This window comes from Ursus americanus, chromosome 21 (genome assembly GCF_024610735.1).
Source record: "Ursus americanus isolate L20-20 chromosome 21, mUrsAme1.1.p, whole genome shotgun sequence".
NCBI lineage: Eukaryota > Metazoa > Chordata > Mammalia > Carnivora > Ursidae > Ursus > Ursus americanus.
In genome coordinates this window covers 49,267,308-49,288,698 of record NC_142147.1, presented here as the reverse complement: position 1 = coordinate 49,288,698, position 21,391 = coordinate 49,267,308, and the positions used below count along the sequence as shown (strand labels likewise).

Genomic DNA, 21,391 nt, shown 5'->3' with positions numbered 1-21,391 from the left:
TATAATTGTTAATATAACATATAATTATATCATAAAATTATATCATAATTATTTCATGTTTCTTTTTAATTTTTTTAATTTAATTTATTAAGTCATCTCTACACCCAATGTGGGGCTCGAACTCACAACCCCGAGATCAAGAGTCGCACGCTCCACCAACTGAGTCAGCCAGGTGCCCCTGGTTCTCCTTAATTTTTTAGTGTGACAAGTAGTAAATTGAAAACTACCATGCAGCTCACATCATATTTCTTTTTTTTTTTTTTAAGATTTTATTTATTTATTTGACAGAGAGACAGCCAGCGAGAGAGGGAACACAAGCAGGGGGAGTGGGAGAGGAAGAAGCAGGCTCCCAGCAGAGGAGCCTGATGTGGGGCTCGATCCCAGAACGCCGGGATCACACCCTGAGCCGAAGCCAGACGCTTAACGACTGTGCCACCCAGGCGGCCCTCACATCACATTTCTGTTGGACGGGGCTGGTCTGTACAATATTTCTAGCCAAGCCACACACAAGCGCACACACACAAAACACCAAACAGAAATGCGTTGAAGTCATTTATAAATAACACAACATTACAATGCTTATTTTTTTTAATTTTCATTATTCGAGTGCTGCAGACTGGTTTTTTCTTCTTTAAGATTTATTTAGTTATTTTAGAGGGAGAGAGCGCGCAGGGGGAGGAGTGGTGGGGGAGGGAGAGAGAGTCTCAAGCCGATTCCACACTGAGCTCACACAGCCCCTCCTCCCAATGCGGGGCTCGATCCCAGGACCTTGAGATCATGACCTGAGCCGAAATCAAGAGTCGGCTGCTTGTCCGACGGAGCCCCCCAGGAGCCCCCAGACTAGTTTTTTTTTTTAAGTCAAAAGTCCACGTGACTGACAGAGCATTCCTTGAAAGGGCAAATACAGACAGCGCAATCGTGGTTGCCGGGGCTCCGGGACAAGACGGGGAGGGTGGAGGGACGTGGGGGTGGCTGACAAAGGGCATCATGAGGGATCCTAGTGGTGATGAAAATGTCCTGCCCCTCGAGTGTATCAATGTCAACGTCCTAGTCGTGATCTTGTAATGTCATTTTGCAAGAGGTTTCTAGAGTGAAGCAAGGCAAGGGCACACAAGAAGTTTCTTTTTTTCTTTTTTTTTTGAGAAGTGCGCACAAAACAGCAGTTTACAACGTAACAAGTTAAATCTTCCTGTGACCGTCTTCCCCCCGAGGTGCCCAGCCAGTGTTTCCCAACCCCTCCCTTCAGCAAGCCTTCGTCACACCTGCTTTTCACCACAAGCACGCACCATCTTTTTACTTCATGCATTTTTTCGAAACCCAATTAAATAACACTGTAACTCGCTGCCTTTCAATCAACTCACTTAGAAAAGCTTAGCCAGTGAATTTTGCTTTGTCCTTGACAAGAATACCTTTGGAGAAGCTCCTTACAGTTTTTTTTCCCCCAGCTGTCCATAAAATAAATAGATCACTATGATTTAAAGGTTCGAATGTTTCCGCTTGTCTGTTTTCTCTGTATCCAATGTGTTCTCTTCGCCATGTCCCCCTGCGCAGACAGGTGGGGCGCCGTTTGGGGGTGCTCCGGGGTAATACTGGTTTCTGCTCGTTTTCCAAAGCTCTTGGATGGAAAGAAAAGTCGCGGGTCCCTAGAGGGCCCCGTGAATCCTGAAGGCGAGGGAGGACCCATCTGGAAAGATGGAGAGGAATGGTGGAGAGTTCACTCGAACACCAGCACCCCACCAAGGGCTGGGGTAAGAGAAGCAGAGACAGAGGGGGCAGGTGGGAAGGGGGAGCACGGAGCAGATGGCGGCCGGGGGCCCTCCCCTCACACCGCCTGGCTCTTGGGGGCCGGGGTGTCCACTGTGGAGAGGGTGAAGGACTTGCTGTCCCTGCCCAAGGAGTCCTCGGTCAGCACCTGCCGGAGCTTGGCCGGGAGGGACTTCAGGAAGCGGCCACGGAACCCCTGAGCGGCTACCACGTAGATGACAGGGTTTATACAGCAGTTGATGTAGGCGATGGACACGCACAGAGGGTCCAAACGCGACACGGCCATGAAGATTTCCGAGTTCCTGTGGAACGTGGCCAGCATCAGCCCGGTGACCTGGTAGGGCAGCCAGAAGACGAAGAAGCTGGTCACCACCGCCACTACCACCTTGAGCGTCTTGGTGGAGCGGGTGGCGCTGCGGCTCCAGGTCCGGACCAGGAGGAAGGTGTAACAGATCCCGAGCGTCACCAGCGGCCACAGGAAGCCCACGACCAGCCGGAGGATGGCCACGCCCCTCTCCAGATGCTCCCCGCTGGGGCCATAGTCCACACTGCAGGTGGCCCTGTAGGGAAAGTACTCTACGTGCACCGAGCGGAAAATGAAGGAGGGGATGGTCAGCAGCAGGGCCACGCCCCAGGCCACGGCGCAGGCCACCCAGGCCAGCCGCGCCCCTCGGTAGTTCTGGCACCAGATGGGGTTAAACACCAACAGAAAGCGGTCGGCGCTGATGGCAGCCAGGAGCAAGATGCTGGCGTACATGTTGAGCAGAATGAGAGATGGCAGGACGTGGCAGGTGCCGCTGCCGAAGGGCCAGTGGCTGTGCTGCACGATGGAGGCAAACAAGATGGGCAGCGCCAGGCAGGACAGGAGATCTGCCACCGCCAGGTTGAGAAACCAGACGGCATTGATGGTCCGCCGGACCTCGTAGCCCGTCACCCAGACCACCAGGGAGTTGCCCGGCACTCCCACCAGGAAGACGACGGTGTAGATTGCCAGGGCAATCATATTGGGAATGGACAGCTTGGGGGCATTGGGAGACACATCCACAGGCAGGTAGGGGTCCAGGGTGGCAGTGCCATAGTCAGGGTACTCAAGGGTGCTGTAGTCCACGGAGGCCTGGGTGGAATCAGAGAGGCAAGAGGAGCATGAGTCCGCAGAAAGGTGCGAGGGGCCCCTTGGAGCTATGTGGCTGGGAGCCCGTCCCGTCGCTTCTCTGAGCCCCAGGTTTCTCCCCAGGAGAATGGGGGTGTTAAGGGCTGAAAGCCAGCTAGGGGGTCAGACCACTTGTAAGAGTGGAAAATCCTTCCATGCCGATTAGTCCCCCTGCCACCCTGTCGCCTCCCCCTGAAGTCCCTGGATATCCCTAGGATCTAGGAACCGAATGGTTAAAACCTAGTCCCGCTGCAACGCTGTGGTCCCCGTCCATTCTGGCTGGCACGTACCCAGGACACAGTGCTTCTTAGCTATTTTTAATGCCATCAACAAACTGAGATGATATTACTGGGTAGCTACCCCACGGCCACCCACCACCACCATCACCCCCTTTGGCCGCCTTCCACCCACTGACGTAGCTCCGTGCTCCGTCTGGGAGTGGCTCCCCAGAGAAGGCAGTGGCTCGGCAGTGCCTCACATACTCGGGCACAACATTAAAGTGAGAGGAAGGGGGAACAAAAAAAACTCTGTTGGGGGCGCCTGGGGGGCTCAGTCAGTGAAGCGTCTGCCTTTGGCTCAGGTCATGATCCCAGGGTCCTGAGATCAAGTACCGCACTGGGCGCCCTGCTCAGCAGGGAGTCTGCCTCTCCCTCGCCCTCTCCCTCTGTGCTCACTCTCTCTCTCAAATAAATAAAATCTTTTAAAAAAAGAGAGAGAGAGAGAGAGAGAGAATAATGGGGAAATGTCGAAAGGACACAAGAGACAGCCTGAGAGGAACCCCTAGTCAAAGATAAGCCAATTTGAGTATATAATAATGATGATATTATGGAATGAAACACATTAATATATAAAGATCTGTCAGTTCAAAATGATAATAAAAACAAGCAAACCCATTGGTCACTCTTTTTTTTTCCAGAAAGGAAACAAACCAAGCATTTATCCTGCCATTTCTGCACAGGGTATATTTCAGGGAAATCAAGAAGCGATAGGGGAAAGCTGTTCGTTAGAGAAAAATCTAAGAATAATACCAGCAGAAGGAATGACAGAGTTCAGGAAGTAATGGGTCTGGGTGGTGACCCTCAACATCTGATAAAACCAGCGGGTGAAAGACTGATGGGAACTTTACAATAAACGGGCTGGGCTCGGAGCCCGGCCCATCAAGCTCGGCATCCGAAGAAGAGAGACAAGCGGCCACTCTGTTCTATCTGATGTGGTGCTTTAGAAAGGACACAGCATCACCTATGAGTGATTCTTGCCAAATAAATGAATGTGAGTCTAATCAAGGTTCTAGATCAAAAACTACCAGTCTCGGGGCGCCTGGGTGGCTCAGTCGGTTGAGCATCTGACTCTTGGTTTTGGCTCAGGTGGTGATCTTGGGGGTCGTGGGATCGAGCCCCATGTTGGGCTCTGTGCTGGGCCTGCTTGGGATTCTCTCTCTCCCTCTGCCCTTCCCCCCACTCTCACGCTCTCTATCAAAACAAAACAAAACAGAAAACAAAACTACCAGTCCACAGGAAAAGCAGGGGAGAGAGGAACATGATAAATAACACCACGGGGCCAAAACCAGACCACAGGAAACTCTACAGGACAAATGGTCTGTTTACTCCCACAGATAAATGGCATTATAGACAAAAACAAAAAAAGAAAGAAAGAAAGAAAGAAAGAAAAAGAGAGAGAGAAAAGAAAGAAAGAAAGAAAGAAAGAAAGAAAGAAAGAAAGAAAGAAAGAAAGAGGAAGGTAGGCAAAGGGAAGGGAAGGGAAGGGAAATGTCATTGATTAAAAGAGATTTAGAGGCATATCAAGCAAAGGTCATACGGAGACCTCATTTGGATCCTGATTGGAAGACTCAAACATTTTTGAGACACTGGGACTCTTAAAAATGGAGTGGGTAGGGGTGCCTGGGTGGCTCAGTCGTTAAGCGTCTGCCTTCGGCTCAGGGCGTGATCCCGGCGTTCTGGGATCGAGCCCCACATCAGGCTTCTCCGCTATGAGCCTGCTTCTTCCTCTCCCACTCCCCCTGCTTGTGTTCCCTCTCTCGCTGGCTGTCTCTATCTCTGTCGAATAAATAAATAAATAAAATCTTTTAAAAAAATGGAGTGCGTATTTGACAACAGTAAGGAATCAGTGCTAATTTTATTGAAGGTGATGTGGTTTTGTGCTATGTTTTTAAAAAAAAGGAGGGGGGAAGGCTATTTCTGATAAAGATATATAGCCAGTAAAATGGGACGTCTTGGATTTGCTTTCAAACACCCCAGCAATGGAACTCCCGGCTGGCTCGGTCGGTGGAGTGTGCAACTCTTGATCTCAGGGCTGTTAAGTTTGAGACCCACCATGGATGTAGAGATTACGTTAAAAAAATTTTAAAAGACCTTTTTTTTTATTAAAGATTTTTATTTATTTATTTGACCGAGAGAGAAACAGCCCGCGAGAGAGGGAACACAAGCAGGCGAATGGGAGAGGAAGAAGCAGGCTCCTAGCGGAGCAGAGAGCCCGATGCGGGGCTCGATCCCAGGACCCTGGGACCACGCCCTGGGCAGAAGGCAGACGCTTAAAGACTGAGCCACCCAGGCGCCCCAAATATGCCCATTTTCTTGACGAGGACAGGGAGGCACAGGAAGGTAAAGCAGCGTGTTCTAGGTCATGTGGTTAGGATTTCAAACCTGTGTAGGCTGGCACGCAAACCCAGGCAGACTGCCCCAGACCGTTTCTTTTTCTTTTCTTTTTTTTTTTTTTATTTATTCGACAGAGATAGAGACAGCCAGCGAGAGAGGGAACACAAGCAGGGGGAGTGGGAGAGGAAGGAGCAGGCTCATAGCAGAGGAGCCTGACGTGGGGCTCGATCCCAGAACGCCGGGATCACGCCCTGAGCCGAAGGCAGACGCTTAACCGCTGTGCCACCCAGGCGCCCCCCCAGACCGTTTCTAAGAGGGGCTGTGGACGGAGGAAGAAACGTCAGGGGCGAGCTCTGCGGCCCTTGGAGCTAGCCCGTCCCTGAAGGCCACTTTGTCACCAACCCAGGGAAAGGAGACAGAGAGGAAGAGAAATGGTTGTTACAGAAATCTCCGGAGCTGGACGTCTCGTGCACCCGGATTTGCAGGCTGAGGGTTATATCCACCTTGTGGATTATAGGTTCGGGCACCCAGCCAGCCGAGTGCCTGGCACTCAGTATGGGGACAAGAAAGGGGCGCCAATAGGACCATTATTTCTCGACGTTATGATGATCCAAGAGCTCAGATCTTTCCCTGAAGCACTCTTTTTTATTTCTCAGTCCCTTTACGTTGCTGGAAGGTGGGCCAGGCTGGTGGCCCAGGGGGTCCTTGCGGGCGGGGGGGCACATATCAGGGATTACATCATTATTCAAAGGGAAAGTGTCAACGTCAGCCGAGGAGGGGAGGAACAGGGTGTGGTAGGTCCACGCCATAAAGTAGGATTCAGCCGTAAAAAGGACTGCGCGAGCTACACTGTGTGTTTCTTCTGGGGCGATGGTGATATTCTAGAAACAGAGCTCACGGTTGCAGGACATAGTGAAGGTACTACAAACACCACTGCATCGTGCACTTTAAAATGGTGAATTATATGGTATGTGAATGTCACTCAATTAAAAAAAAAAATGCTAGTGTCATGCCGCCAAGGGAGGGGTGAGGGATTGCTCCTCGTGAACGGGCAGCCAAATGCCATGTGACAGACATGCTGGGCTGGAGCCCAGAGCAGGAAAAACCCATTCACCGCAAAGGGTATATTTGAACAACTGAGCAAGTTTGCAGATGGTCTGTAGCCTAGACAATAATATTGCACCAAATGTTACATTTCCCAACGATAATTGTGCTCCGCTCATGGCGGTGATGGTAATCGCTCTTGAGAAATGAACACTAAGGTATTTGAGGGTCAGAGGGCGTGACGCCCACCACTTACTCTCAAATTGTTTAGAAAAAAAGATGATAGATACAGATACAGATTGATAGAAAGATTGATGCTAGATAGGCGGATGATTGATTGAGAAAGCAAATTTGGAGAATCTGGGTAAAGACCCTATTATATGGGAGTTCTTTGTATTAGTCTTGCAATTTTCTGTAAGTGTGAAAATTTTTCAAAAGAGAAAGTTCAAATTGTTGAAATATTTCTATTGGTAAATAGCCCCTGCTGGGAGCCTTATCCCTACCACCCCACGTCCCCTCCCCCTGCCCCCAGCACCCCGGCTTCTTCCAACTTTCTTCTGGGACCCATCCACCCCCATCCCTCCACTCCCCCACCCCCATCCCCATGCTCCAGTTACTAAAGGGTTCATGCCAGGCACAGCAGAAGGCCCTAGGCAGCGCCCCCCCTTCCCCCTGCAAGGGCCTGCACCTTAGCAGCTGCTCAATATTGTGTGTGCGCCCTGGACACCCGTACGTGAAGCTTTTGCGCTGCTCCTTTCACAAGCTCCCAGCCCTGCTTGGCTGCAGAGCAACTCAGACTCCAAACGGGGAGCCTCAGTCCCCACACCCCGCTCGCAGGCTCCCTACTCGTCTCATCAGCTGACGAAGCTCCTTCCTGGCATGAGCTCACGGGGCCCTTTTCCCCTGCCCGACTTCATGAGGGCAGGAAAAACAAACAAACAAAAATGCTGATTCTAGCACCCTGCGGCTTTCAGGATCCTCCCAGTGCAAGTGTCTCAAAAAGTTTCACGCTTGCGGCGTCCCTACAAAGATGGGAAATAACCGGAGTGTCCAGCAAGAGGGGACTGGCCACATGACTGACGACACATGCGGAACAACAGAACGCTGTGCAACTATCTGAAAGAATGGGGTGCTGATGCGCTGATGGGCCAGGAGCTCCAAGATCTAGGGGAACCTCTAGAAAGCAAGGACCAGGGGCGCCCGGCTGGCTCAGTGGGTGGAGCGTGGGACTCTTGATCTCAGGGGGTTGTGGGTTCGAGCCCCACGTTGGGTGTAGAGACGACTTAAGAAAAAAAATATATTTTTTTAAATAAATAAATAAAATAAAATCTTTTAAAAAATAATAAAAAGCAAGAACCGGACAGTGCCTAAAGCAGGCTACCTGCAAAAGAAGACTCTCTCTCCCTCTTTCCCTCCTCTGTCTCTGTCTCTACATCTAGTCTGCACCTGTCTCTCTCTCTCCAGAGCAGGCGAGAGGCGGACAGAGGAAGCTTGTACGAGTGGTTGGGGGAGGGGCGGGGGGAGGGATTGGGGCGGGGAGGCACTGAAAGGAAGCATTTCACCGTATGGACTTTTGTTCCTCTTGTATGAGGAACCATACCAGTGAGTGCACTGCTCATTCCAAGAAACAGACATTATTTAGCAAATATAAAGGAATTTGTGCTTCCACAGTTCTTTGCAGATTTCCACATCGCACTAAGGTTAATCAGCTGGGGGCCCCTGACATACTTGGCACCTGCCCACGGAGACGTTACAGTCTCCAAGGAGGGACGAATGAACCCCCAAGCGGTGAGGGCTGTGTGATGGAGAGCCCAGCGTGGTGTGGGGTGAAGACAGGCTGCAGCCCCATCCAAGAGAGCTTTCTGCACTTGTCCTTGACGGTGGCCACCAGCCACGCTTGGCTGCTGGCCAGGTGACATGTGGCCGACGTGTCTGAGGAACTGCATTTTTAATCTGGGCGGTTTAATTAAATTTCAATAACCGCATGTGGCTAGTGGGGACCCGATCGGACAGCGCAGGTCTGGGGGTACGAAGGCACCAGACGCTGTTCTAAATCCTTCCTGGGTGTTAGTTCATTAATTAACTAACGACAGTATTTAAGTCCCAACAACCAGACAGGTGGGATACCATTTTTCCTAAGTTCACAGGCCCGGGTTTTTTTTCCCCAAGATTTTATTTTTAAGTAACTTCTACCCCCAACGTGGGGCTCGAACCCAAGACCCCGCAATCAAGAGCCACCTAGTCTATCGACTGAGCCGGCCAGGCGCCCGTCACAGGCCCATTTTAGGAGCCCTTGTCTGTTGTGGGCAGAAAGCTGGGAAGAGGAGGAGAGTGGAATTGTCCAGGTGAGGTGAGTGACAGGGTGGTGGCCGAGAGGAGATACGCACGGATCAGAGAACGGGGTGAAGGAGAGGACACCGAACTTACAAGAATAGCCATCATCACCATCAAGCTCTGTTCTAAGCCCTTTGCCTGTATTAGCTCATTGAATCCACAGAGCAACCCTATGAGAGTTGTTCCTAGTGCAACACCCATTTCACAGATGGGAAAACTGAGGCTCCTCTTAGAGCTTAAGAGAGCTTCCCGAGTCCTCCCTGCAGGTAGCAAGTGGCAGAGTTAGGAGAGAACTTCTAAGAGCTCAAGCCCTCTCTGAGTGGCTACCAGGCCTATGGTACAGGGGCGGGGGGCGGGGCATGTGTTCAAAGCCAAGGCCACAGGTGAGAGCCAGGGAATGTGCTACCCACCAGAAAACGAAAGAAGGCCAGCATAGCTGGCAGGTGGCCAAGACGAGGTTGGAAGATCCACCCACACCACGTTCAAGAATTTGTATCTTATCCTTGGGTCGTGGGGAGCCATGGGCGGTGTTTGAGCTGCAGCGGGGCTAGGTTAGTTTCCGTTTAGAAAGATCTCTCTGGCCGCTGTGAGAAGGTGAGCTGAGAGGCAGCAGCACCAGAGAGGAGCTGAGGAGGGGCTCCAGGCCCCTGAAGATGGGGGCGCAGATGGGGGTCACGGCCGGCCGGGAAGAGGAAGGAAAGTAGAAGGATTTGAAAGCACCGAGGAGAGGCAGGACAGGACGCAGTCACGCAGCTGGTGCGCTGTAAACTCTGCCCCAGGCCCCCGCCTCCCTCTCCTGGCTTCCTAGGGGATCCTGCCATCCCTCCCCATCCTTCCAGTAAGCGAAGTCCTGCCAACCGTGTCCGCATGAAAGTGGAAAGAACAGACACCCCTTACGGACGCTGTCAGAGCCAGTAAATACACAGAGGCCAGGTCTGCCTCCCCCGCCCCCGAACACCCCCTCCCGGTTCCTGCAAGCACACGACATCTTTAAATAATCCACCCACAGAACCACCCGGAGCCGTGAGAGGTTGCGTCCTCCGAGAAATGAGATATGAGAGTGAGCGTGGGCATCTTGACTCCGATTTTCTTGAATTGCACGACCTTGGTGACCCCACCACACTCACAGTTGTTAAAAAAAAACACGAAAAACACCAGCCTCCAGGTCCTTGGAGGAGGCAAGGAACTGCCTCTCACGAGTTGGCAAAAATAACAAAACGTCTGATGGGCAGATGAGGGTGTGGGCAGACACTCTCGTGCGCCGTAGATGGAAATATGAGTTGGTATCGCTCTTGGCAACACCCGTTAGAATAAAAATGGCCCGTGGACTCAGCCTTTGAAGTTCTGAAAGCCCAGACTTGGGGCCAGAATTGTAGGCTAATGTGTAGAAGGTCCTTCTATTTGCAGGGGGGACAAAGGATAGACACGTCATATGCATTGAGCGCCAACTGTATGCCCCGTAAGAGCTTTCCGTGTATTATTTAATTCTCTCAATGAGCCTATGATGTAGGTCCTAATTCTGTACGGTTGTGATCTCCACCTTCAGGGTAAAGAGAGGGAAGCCCAGAAAAGATGAAGCTCCTTGTCTATGACACCGGAGAGGCAGAATTTGAAAATTATTTCCATTTGACCCCCTTGCCAAACTATCCCCTACTTGATTCCGTGCACCTCTGGCCTCGAGGACCTGTAGACTATTTCTGGAAGGATCCAGCACACACGGGTGCCCACGGGTGCCTCTGGGGGCCATGACAAGGAGTCCAAGGCTTTGGGCTGGGCAGGGAGAGTGACTTTTCACTGAATACCCTTTGGTATTTGGGACCATTTTATGGAAAGGAAAAGGAGAAGCCAATAGTTGGTTTCTCAAAGTCCAGTTGGTCCTGGTCAGGTCTCAAAAATGGGATGAGGCAATGCCAAGCCCCTCCCTGGTCAGCAACTGTGTCCTCCATTTCCTCTTTCGCCCAGATGAGGCAAGACAAGACGGTCTAGCGTGGCAGGTACCAAATCACAGCCCTGCCTCTCTCGAACCCAGCCTGGGGGCACAGGTGTGCACGGGAGGGGGGCCCTCCCTGAGCCTGGAGACAGTCTCCCTCTGACACCCACAGAATCCATGGGACAGCCTGGGTCAACCATGAACCACCGAAGGACCTGGGCCATCTCTGCTCCTGCCTGGGCCTCAGTTTCCCTATCTCTACAATTCAGACCCTCGAAAGTCCTGGTGAGTAACTGTCTTTCTTCCAAGCTGGCTCTTCGCAGCCTCCCAACCTTTGCTCCCGCCATTCCCGCCGACTGAAAGACCTCTCCTGGATCTCTCCACTTGAAGGGCATCATCTAATCTGACCCAACACACGGGTCTCCAGCCTTGGGGACCTTTCGGATTCCGGCCCTGGGGCATCGTGCCGGCTCTATAACCCCTTGATAATCTTCCTTCTTAGCTGCCTCCCACCCCGGGGGGGTCTGAGATGAGAGTCAGGGGAGAAGGGAGGAGATGGAGGAGAGAGAGAGGAGGAAGGAGAGGGAGAAAGAGTGCAAAGGGGAGAGGTGGTGGGAGGGGAGAGGCCCAGCAAGGAGAGAGGGAAGGGAGATGGTGCCCGTGGCCACGACCCCTCTGGGAAACTCACCATGTTCAGGTCTCCCGGGATGGCCGCTGATCAAAGGTCCCTCCTGCCCACAACTGTGGTTTTTAAGCCCCAAGGGAGGGTGCAGATCGCAGGGAGGAAATGACCAGTCTTTCCCCTCTGGGGCTCTCATTGGTCTGCGCACTGGGCACCCCATCTGGGGCTGCTTCCGTGGGGCACTCACCCAGAGAGCTCTGAACACCTCCTTCCAGTCAGAGGAGGGAGGCTGGGCTTGCAAAACTGAGGAAGTCCCTCGTCTGAGGAGGGTGCAATCCAGATAAAAGAGACCCCCCGCCCTGTTCTAGCCTCAGCCCCTCTCTTGGCCTCAGTTTCCCCATTTGGGACCTTCTAGGGCCCCGGGACAGCTGCAGGGAAAGCTCAGAGGTCCAATTGGCTCAAATTCCCCTGGGATTCTGGGGAGCAGGGATGGTGAGCCCCAGACTCCCAGCCAGGTTGCTTTGAGGCCCAGAGAGGCAAAGCAGGTCTGTGGAGGGGGCCCAGCACCTGGGGACTGTTCCATCCTCCTGCCTTGGGTTTGGAAAGTGGCACCCCCTGCCAACCACAACCGTCCCTCGCGGCGTCATTCTGGGTTCTCTCGGAGACACATAGGAGGCTGGGGTGAGGAAGGACCCTCTAGTAGTTTTCTGTGCCTCCCGTCACAAAATGCCACAAGCTGAGTGGTTTAAAACAACAGGAATGCGGCGGGGGGGGGGGCTGTCTGGCTCAGCTGGTAGAACACGCAACTCTTGATCTCGGGGTCATGAGTTCGAGCCTCATGTTGGGTGTAGAGTTTACTTGAAAATAACAAAAACAAAAACAAGCCAACCAACCCAGGAATGTATCCTCTCGCAGTTCTGGAGGCCAGAAGTCTGAAATCAAGGTGACAGCAGGGCCATGCTCCCCACTCCCCAGAGGCGCTAGAGGGGAAACCCTGCCTCTTCCTGCTTCGGTGACTGCTAGCATTCCCTGGTTGGTGGCCCTCACTCCAGTGGCGGCCTCTGTGGTCACATCTCCTTCTCTCCTGCTGTGGGTCCCAAACTCCCCTCTGCCTCCACCATCTAAGGACCCTTGTGATTCTATTTAAGATCCCTCTGGATAATCCAGGATAATCTCCCATTTCAAGATCCTTAATTGCAAAGCCCCTTTTGCTATATGAGGTGATGCCCCGAGTTCTCGGGCTCGGGATGTGGACATCACGGGGAACCTTTCCGAGCCTACCTCAATGAGCATGGGTGTGATGATGGGCACAGGGACAGGCTCATTTTTCCTGTGCTTTTTTTTTTTTTTTAAGATTTTATTTACTTATTTGAGAGAGAGAGAGAGCAGAAGCAGGGGGACCCGCAGGACGAGGGAGAAGGAGAAGCAGACTTCCCGCTGAGCGGGGAGCCTGACACGGGGCTCGATCCCAGGACCCTGAGATCATGACCTGGGCCGAAGGCAGATGCTTAACCCACTGAGCCAGCCAGGCGCCCCTTTCCTGTGTTCTTCTGCATCTCCGGAATATAAAGACCCCAGTCTTTCTTCCACAAATTGCATTCTGCTACAGCGGCCTTCGGCCTTGTAAATACTAGCTTTCTTTTCATGGCAGACGTAATCCATGAGCACTGCAAACGTTTGACCAATGCAGAAATGCACTACTCCTTCCAAAAAAAAAAAAAAATTTTTTTTGGAAAAAAAAGTGACAAGTCTCCACTCCATCTTCCTGAAACTCCTATGGAGTTTGGAGTGTATTCAGCTAGACTTTTACAAGGGTGGTATTTGTGGATGGGGACAGACACGACGCGGGCGCACAATGTTCGGCAAGTTTTAGTTGGGCTAAATGAAGCCTGTGTGGGGTCTACACGGAGCCAGCAAGGCTTTGAGAGGTTGGTTGGTGAGGATTTGGCGGGGGTCAGGAGGAGGTGTTGTTACACACTCTGACCTCAAGGGGGCGCCTGAGCAGGGGGAGGCTCAGAAAGCCGGGCCACAATGGGGCGCCTGGGTGGCTCAGTCGTTAAGCGTCTGCCTTCTGCTCAGGGCGTGATCCCGGTGTTGTGGAATCGAGCCCCACATCAGGCTCCTCCGCTGGGAGCCTGCTTCTTCCTCTCCTACTCCCCCTGCTTGTGTTCCTTCTCTCGGGGCTCTCTCTCTCTCTGTCAAATAAATAAATAAATAAAATAGAAAGAGAAAGGGAGGGAGGAAGGAAGGAAGGAAGGAAGGAAGGAAGGAAGGAAGGAAGGAAGGAAGGAAGGAAGGAAGGAAGGAAGGAAGGAAGAAAGGAAGGCAAGAAAGCGAGGCCACAAGCCCTTGATGTTTTTTAGGATTTTGGACCAAAGTGGCGTATTGCCTTAAATTATGGGTTCTTTTTCTTTTCTTTTTTTTTTAAGATTTTATTTATGTATTTGAGAGAGTGAGCACGAGTCAAGGGGAGGGGCAGAGGCAGAGGGAAAAGCAGACTCCCGGCTGTGCAGGGAGAGTACCAGGGGCTCCATCCCAGGACCCTGAGGTCGAGACCTGAGCCCAAGGCAGTCGTTTAAGCCACTGAGCCCCCCAGGTGCCCCCAAATCACGGATTCTTAACGTTTTCTATGCCTTAGACCGTTGGTGAAGTTATGAACTTCTCAGAATGTTTTTTTTGCAGCTTCTTATTTTGATGTAATTTCCAGCTTAAACTGGAAGTGGCGAGGAGAGTCAAAGCAACTCCGGTGTGCCCTTCAGCCGGCCTCATTGTTGCGCTTGCTCCCTTTGGTATGCCCCCTTTGGTATGCCCCCTTTGGTATGCCCCCTTTGGTATGCCCCCTTTGGTATGCTCCCACTATATGCTTGGGGGGCCAGGGCTAATCAATCAGGGTTCTCTAGAAAAACAGAACTAAGAGGATACAGACGGGGGGCCTGGCTGCCTCAGTTGGTTAAGCACCGACTCTTGATTTTGGCTCAGGTCGTGACGTCAGGGTCAGGGGATCGAGCCCCGCCTCTGCCTCTGTGCTCAGCGGCGAGTCTGCTGGACAATTCTCTCTCTCTCTCTCTGCTCCTCTTCTCTCTCTCTCTCTCAAATAAAAATGAATAAATAAATAAATAAATAAATAAATAAATAAATAAATAAAAATCCTTTTAAAAAAATAAATAAAATTTTAAAAATAAGAGGCGCGCCTGGGTGGCTCAGTCAGTTGAGCAGCTGACTCTTTTTTTTTTTTTTTAAGATTTTATTTATTTATTCGACAGAGATAGAGACAGCCAGCGAGAGAGGGAACACAAGCAGGGGAGTGGGAGAGGAAGAAGCAGGCTCATAGCGGAGGAGCCTGATGCGGGGCCCGATCCCACAACGCCGGGATCACGCCCTGAGCCGAAGGCAGACGCTTACCCGCTGTGCCACCCAGGCGCCCCGAGCAGCTGACTCTTGATTCCTGCTCAGGTCATGATCCCAGGGTCATGAGATGGAGCCCTGCAGTCCGGCTCCGCACTCAGCCGGGACTCTGCTGGAGATTCTCTCTCTCTCTCTCTCTCCTCTTCCCTCCGGCTTTCTCTCTCTAAAATAAATAAATCTCAAAAAAAAACATTGGATAAATAAATGGGGGTGGGTCGAGGGAGGGAGAGAGAGGGAGGAAGGGAGGGATATTTGTCTTAAGAAACTGGCTCGTGAGATTGTGGGGGCTGGGAAGCCTTGGGAAACTGACACAAAAGCCCGCATTTGTATCTATGTATCTCTACTTCTGCGCTTTGCCCCCGAATCACTTGAGAGTAAGCTGGAAACCCCGTGCCTCTTTACCACAGGGCGAGCAGGAAATGTACTACTGATATAATCCTCAGTCCTCCTTCAAATTTCACCAATTGTTCCAATAAGGTGCTCTTACCACTTGCTTTCCAAACCATGTTTTCGTAAATACATTTAAAACCACCTCTTGTTCATTTTAGCGGCATAATAAATCCATTCTTAGCTTGCAGCCTGTTTGTTGAACCATTTCCCTGTTGGTGGAATTAGGTGGTTTCCAACACTTGTGTTCATACCACCGTGCACACCCTCATAGACACATCCTGGCGCCTGCGTACGAGCATTTTTTTAAGGGTTTTATTTATTATTTATTTGAGAGAGAGAGAGACAGAGATAACGAGCAGGGGGGAGGGGCAGAGGGAGAAGGAGAAGCAGACCCTCCGCCAAGCAGGGAGCCCAGTGCAGGGCTTGGTCCTGGGATCATGATCTGAGCCGAAGGCAGACGCTTAACCGACTGAGCCACCCGAGCGCCCCATATGAGCATTGCTCGCACGTTAGTCTCCACAAGTGGAACTGGGGCGAAGTGAGTGCACATCATGCCCAATGTTGGTGTTTCTCCCTCCTCCTCTTCAAGCCCCAGACCTGTGCTGTCGGCCACAGCAGCCACCAGCCACACGTGCCCTACTGAGTAACTGACATGTGCCGAGTACAAACTGAGAGGTGCCGGGAGTGCAACACACACCCCAGATTTCAGACTTACTGCAAAAGAAAGATTGTCAAAGATCTCAGTAATTTTTATATTGCATTACATGTTAAAATAATATTCCGGGTACATGGGGTTAAGCAAAATATATTATTGATACATTATTGTTATCATTCCATAATAAAGAACATTGTTTATAACAATATAATATAAATATATAATATCGAGATCATTATTTGGCTATAATATATGAATATATCATTAATATCATTGATCTTAATCAAATATACAATAATTATATTATTGAGTGTGTTACTATTATTATTTCACCTGTTTCTTTTTACTTTTCCTTTTTTTTTTATTTTTTTAAGTAAGCTCTAGGGACGGTTCAGGTGGTTGAGCGACTGCCTTTGGCTCTGGTCATGATCCCAGGGTCCTGGGATCCAGCCCTGTGTCGGTTCCCCGCTCAGTGCGGAGCCTGCTTCTCCCTCTGCCCCTCACCCCTGCTTGTGCTCTCTCCCCGTCTCTCTCAAATAAATAAAATCTTTAAAACAATAAAAATAAAATAAAGTAAGCTCTAGAACAGACATGGGGCTTGAACTCACAACTCTGAGGTCAACAGTCACATGTTTTACTGAGTGAGCCAACCAGGCACCTCTTTTTTTTTTTTCCCTTGATGGAGGGGTGGGAGAGAGAAGGAGATAATCTCCAGCAGGTTCCATGTCCAGCGTGGAACGGAGGCGGGGCTCGATCCCACGATTCTGAGATCATGACCCGAGCTGAAATGAAGAGTCAGACACTCAATTGACTGAGCGATCCAGGCGCCCCTAGGGGCCTCTCTTAACACACTTTAATAGGAAGGGGAAAAAGAATGAGGGGCAGAGATGGCCAGTCCTTTTAAAGGTGGGACTCGGCCGCTGCTGCACGCTTTCTCTCTACTCCACGGCCGAGTGGCTGGAATGTAGTCACATGACCACACCCGGTACAAGGGAGGCTGAGAAAAGCCCCCGAGAGCCAGGTGTTCCCTGCACTCTGCTAACACCCCATTCCAGTGCACAAATGGGAAAATACATTCTAGAAGACAATAGAAGTCAGTTACAAACAGCATCAGGAAGGGCAGTGTTAATTTTAAATATGGCAGTCTTATTTACTATTGCTACAATAAGAAATCCAGCATAAGATGGGGCACCTGGCGGGCTCAGTCAGAAGCCCGTGTGACTTGAGATCCCAGTCCTGAGTTCGAGCCCCACGCTGAGTGTAGAGATTACTAAAAAAAAAAATTTAAATAAACTTAAAAAAAAAAAACAAACAGATGGGGTGTCTGGGTGGCTCAGTCGGTTAAGTGTCTGCTTTCAGCTCAGGTCATGACCCCAGGATCCTGGGATCGAGTCCCGCATGGGGCTCCCAGCTCCGCAGGGAGTCTGCCACTCCTTCTGCCGCTCCCCCTGCTTGTGCTCTCTCTCTGTCAAATAAATAAATAAAAATCTTAAAACAAAAACAAAAACAAAAAAACCAACAATAACAAGAAATCTGGAAGAGGAAATTGTGAGAGAAGGATGGGCCGATGAATTTCTTCCCTTATCGAGTCAGACAAACCGCGAGATCCAGGAGCCATCCACGAGGTGGGTCTCACTTCTGGTTCCAGAAACAGTTGCTCTCGAACTCCAGTTCATCACACGGAAAGCACAGAGGCTATAACCAGCCAAGGGAGGAGATGCGGGGCAGAGACCAGGAGAGCTCTATACTCAAGGGTTTCCACTTGTCCTCCACACACACACACACACACACACACACACACACACACACACGCAGACAGCTCTTTCTCGGCCACGGCGTGTGACAATACAGACGGAGCGTCGCCTACCTTGACGCCCACCCAGGCTTTGAGGGCCTGTCTTTGCTGGGGCTTGGTCACGTAGACCTGGTTGGTCACCACCGTGGCTGATCTCGGTCTCCAGCCCCCCTGGAGGCCTAGCGGATCGATGCCACGTGACCCAAAGGCCCCCACCTTATATCACACTGTTAGACTATCTGGAGTGGCCCCAGGCTCCAGGTAAACCAAGACACTCTTAGCAGGCAGGACATTCATTCCAAGGGCTGCAGTTACCACCCCGGAGCCGAGGAAAAGCCCAGAACTCTCTCTGGGCAGGGGTAAATTTCCTATTACATATCAACCGATCATAATGACAGAATTTTTAGGGGTTAAAAGTTACTTACATGGGCGCCTGGGTGGCTCAGTTGGTGAAGCGTCTGCCTTCAGCTCAGGTCATGATCCTGAGGTCCTGGGATCGAGTCCTGCATCGGGCTCCTTGCTCGGTGGGGAGCCTGCTTCTCTCTCTGCCTGCGGCTCCCCCTGCTTGTGCTCTCTCTCTGACAAATAAATAAATATTTTTTTAAGTTACTTACATAGGACATAACAAAAATCTGAAGTTAAGATGTCTTACAAGATTCCCTTGTTAGAAATAATATTTATAGGGACATTTTTATGATGCAGAATCATATCTGCTTTCCTGAAATTATGGAGGAAGGAGAAAATATTTCTTTTTCTGATCTTGCTGAGATTTGTTCTTACCAGTAGTTAGAAAGACCTACAGTTTCAAAGTGAAGAGCCGGGATTCTTTCAGTTTACCCTGAGAGAAAAAAAAAATGGTAGTAGGTCTGACAACTCAGAGAGTGCAAGAAAATACATTAGAAATCTCCAGCAAAGGATTTGCACCTAGGCTGTAAAGAATTCGTACAGGGCGCCGGAGTGGCTCAGGCGGTTGGGCGTCTGACTCTTGATTTCCGCTCAGGTCATGATCTCAGGGTCGTGGGATCGAGCCCCACGTCAGGCTCGTCACTCAGCGTGGAGTCTGCTTGGGATTCTCCCTCTCCCTCTGCCCCTCCTCTAAGATAAATAAATATATCTTTAAAAAAATATAAATAAATTTGAGGACAGACAAAACTAGACTTTGGCGTCATAAGCCCGGTTAGAGGTTCCTAGGGGCACTGGGGCCAGATGCATCTGGGGGCTGGAAACTCGCTTTTTCTTGATCTGAATGTCAGTTCCACAGGGACGTAGACAATTCATTAAGTGGCACCTTCATGACTGCTGAACTTTCGTGTCTGCGTGTTATATGTCACTTCAAAGGGTGTTTTAACGCAGGCCCGAGAGGCTTCAAATTTACAGGATGGAAAGAACAGCAGCAGAAAGGGACCATGCCCAGGCGGCATACAAAGCGCACTTTTTTTTTAGAGTTTATTTCTTTATTTGACAGAGAGAGAGCACAAGCAGGGGGAGCAGCGGGCAGAGAGAGAAGCAGGCTCCCCACCGAGCAAGGAGCCCAATGCAGGGCTCGATCCTAGGACCCCGGGATCATGACCTGAGCCAAAGGCAGACGCTTCACCGCCTGAGCCCCCCAGACGCCCCGAGCCGTGTTATTTTGTATCCACATCTCCTAGCGCCTGAGTTGGCTGGGCCAAGCATGTGGCTGCAGCCTCCGTGCCCCGGAGAGGAGCTGCGGCGGGCAGCCACCACCCTGCCAGCTACCACAGGAAGCCCCAAGCCAGATAGATGTTGGCCATTTACCCTGAGGCTCCTCCGCGGTGGCCACAGGGTCCCCTGAGGAAGGATGTGGTGGGCCCATCAGCAGCAGTGGTTGGGCCCACATGATCTTCTGACCCTGGCCAGACTGACTCCCAGAACTTCCAGCCCCGGCTGAGCCGGAGAACCAGGCGGTGCCAGGAGGCCCCGGGGTGGGGGAGGCTGGGAGAAGGAAGCTGGAGGCCGCGTCGGGCAGAGGGCCTCTGGAAGGCCATAGAAAACAGCACCATCAGCAGGAGGAAGCGCACCACACACTTCGCAATCACCAAAACAGGTCACGATGAGAAATGCCAGGCCTGACAGAATACGGAACAGGAGCTTATGAGATAATCCGTGCTCTGAAATTTCTAGAAGTTTCTTTTTTTTTTTTTTTTTTTTTAAAGATTTTATTTATTTATGTGACAGAGAGACAGCCAGAGAGAGAGGGAACACAGCAGGCGAGTGAGAGAGGAAGAAGCAGGCTCCCAGCAGAGGAGCCCGATGTGGGACTCGATCCCGGAACGCCGGGATCACGCCCTGAGCCGAAGGCAGACGCCCTAACGACTGCGCCACCCAGGCGCCCCGACTAGAAGTTTCTAATTCTAAAACAGTAGGGATGTGAAGAGTGTGAGCATCTCTGATCCTAAAATGTCAATCCTAAGATTTTTTTTTTTTAAGATTTTACTTAATTATTTGAGAGAGAGAGAGAGCACAAGCAGGGGGAGAGGCAGAGGGAGAAGCAGACTTCCCGCTGAGCAGGGAGCCCGATGGGGGGCTTGATCCCAGGACCTGAGCAGAAGGCAGATGCTTAACCAACTGAGCCACCCAGGTGCCCCCTAAGATATATATATTTTTAATTTGTCTTCACTTATCTTGATGTTAATACAACACACCCCACTCTTTGGGGCGTGCGGTCCTATACGTCTTGACAAAAACCCCGAGGTGCGTTACCACAACCACAAATGAAACCCAGAAAGTTCTCATCACCCCAGAAAATGGCCTCAGGCTGCCTCTCTGTAGTAAGCCCCGCCCCCACCCGTAACCCCTGGCAACCGCTGATCTCTTCTCCATCACCCGAGTTTTGCCTTTTCCAGAATGTCCTATAAATGGAATCATACAGTATGCGGCTTTCTGAACGTGGCTTATCTCACTTAGCATAATACATTTAAAATTCCTGTCACTGTGTGTGACAAAAGCCCCTCTTACCCATGAGTGGTACAGCACTGTACAGATGTGGGGCAGACGGTTCTTCGTCCATTAGTCAGAAGGACATTCGGGGTGTTTCCGGTTTGGGGAGAGTACTAAAAAAGCCGCTGTCGGGGGCACTTCAGTCGGTGAGGTGCGTGACTCTCTGTCTCGGGGTTGTGAGTTCCAGCCCCACGTTGAGTGGAGAGATTACTTAAAAATAAAATCTTTAGGGGCGCCTGGGTGGCTCAGTTGGTTAAGCATCTGCCTTCAGCTCAGCTCATGATCCCGGGGTCCTGGGATCGAGCCCCCCATCGAGCCCCCCATCGGGCTCCCTGCTCAGCGGGGAGTCTGCTTCTCTTTCTCCCTCTGCCTCTCCCCCATTGTGCACCCACTCGCTCTCTCTCTCTAATCAATAAATAAAATCTTAAAAATAAATAAAAAGAAAGAAAGAAAGAAAGAAAGAAAGAAAGAAAGAAAGAAAGAAAGAGGGAGGGAGGAGGGAGGGAGGGAGGGAGGGAGGGAGGGAGGGAGGGAGGGAGGAAGGAAGGAAAGATCCTAAATCAAGTTTGGGGGGAATGAGGGCAAATGGGTCAGGTGATGTGGGGTGGTACCTCCTTAGATTATCCATTTTTACTGCCAACTTTAAGCCCCTCACCCCCCAAAGTGCAGCCCCCAGTCCCCAGCTCCAGCATCTTCTGGGTGCGCAAGAAATGCAGACTCTCAGGCCCTGCC

The 21,391-nt window shown here is 51.1% G+C and overlaps 1 protein-coding gene across 5 annotated transcripts in view; it reads right to left on the bottom strand.

The window, feature by feature from the left end:
* Positions 1-570: 570 nt before the first annotated feature.
* The window catches only part of C5AR1 (complement C5a receptor 1), a 37,614-nt gene continuing 16,793 nt past the window's right edge, over positions 571-21,391 (bottom strand). For 4 of the 5 annotated variants that reach the window (XM_087870941.1, XM_087870940.1, XM_087870943.1 and 1 more), the window contains 2 exons: positions 18,127-18,279; positions 571-2,878 (listed from right to left, as the gene is read on the bottom strand). In XM_087870941.1, coding sequence (XP_087727067.1) covers positions 1,823-2,767 — 945 coding nt within the window. In that variant the 5' untranslated portion in view covers positions 2,768-2,878; positions 18,127-18,279 and the 3' untranslated portion in view covers positions 571-1,822. Of the gene's footprint in view, positions 2,879-11,522; positions 12,199-18,126; positions 18,280-21,391 lie in introns of those variants that run through there. The other variant, XM_045772163.2, reaches the window with a different exon arrangement.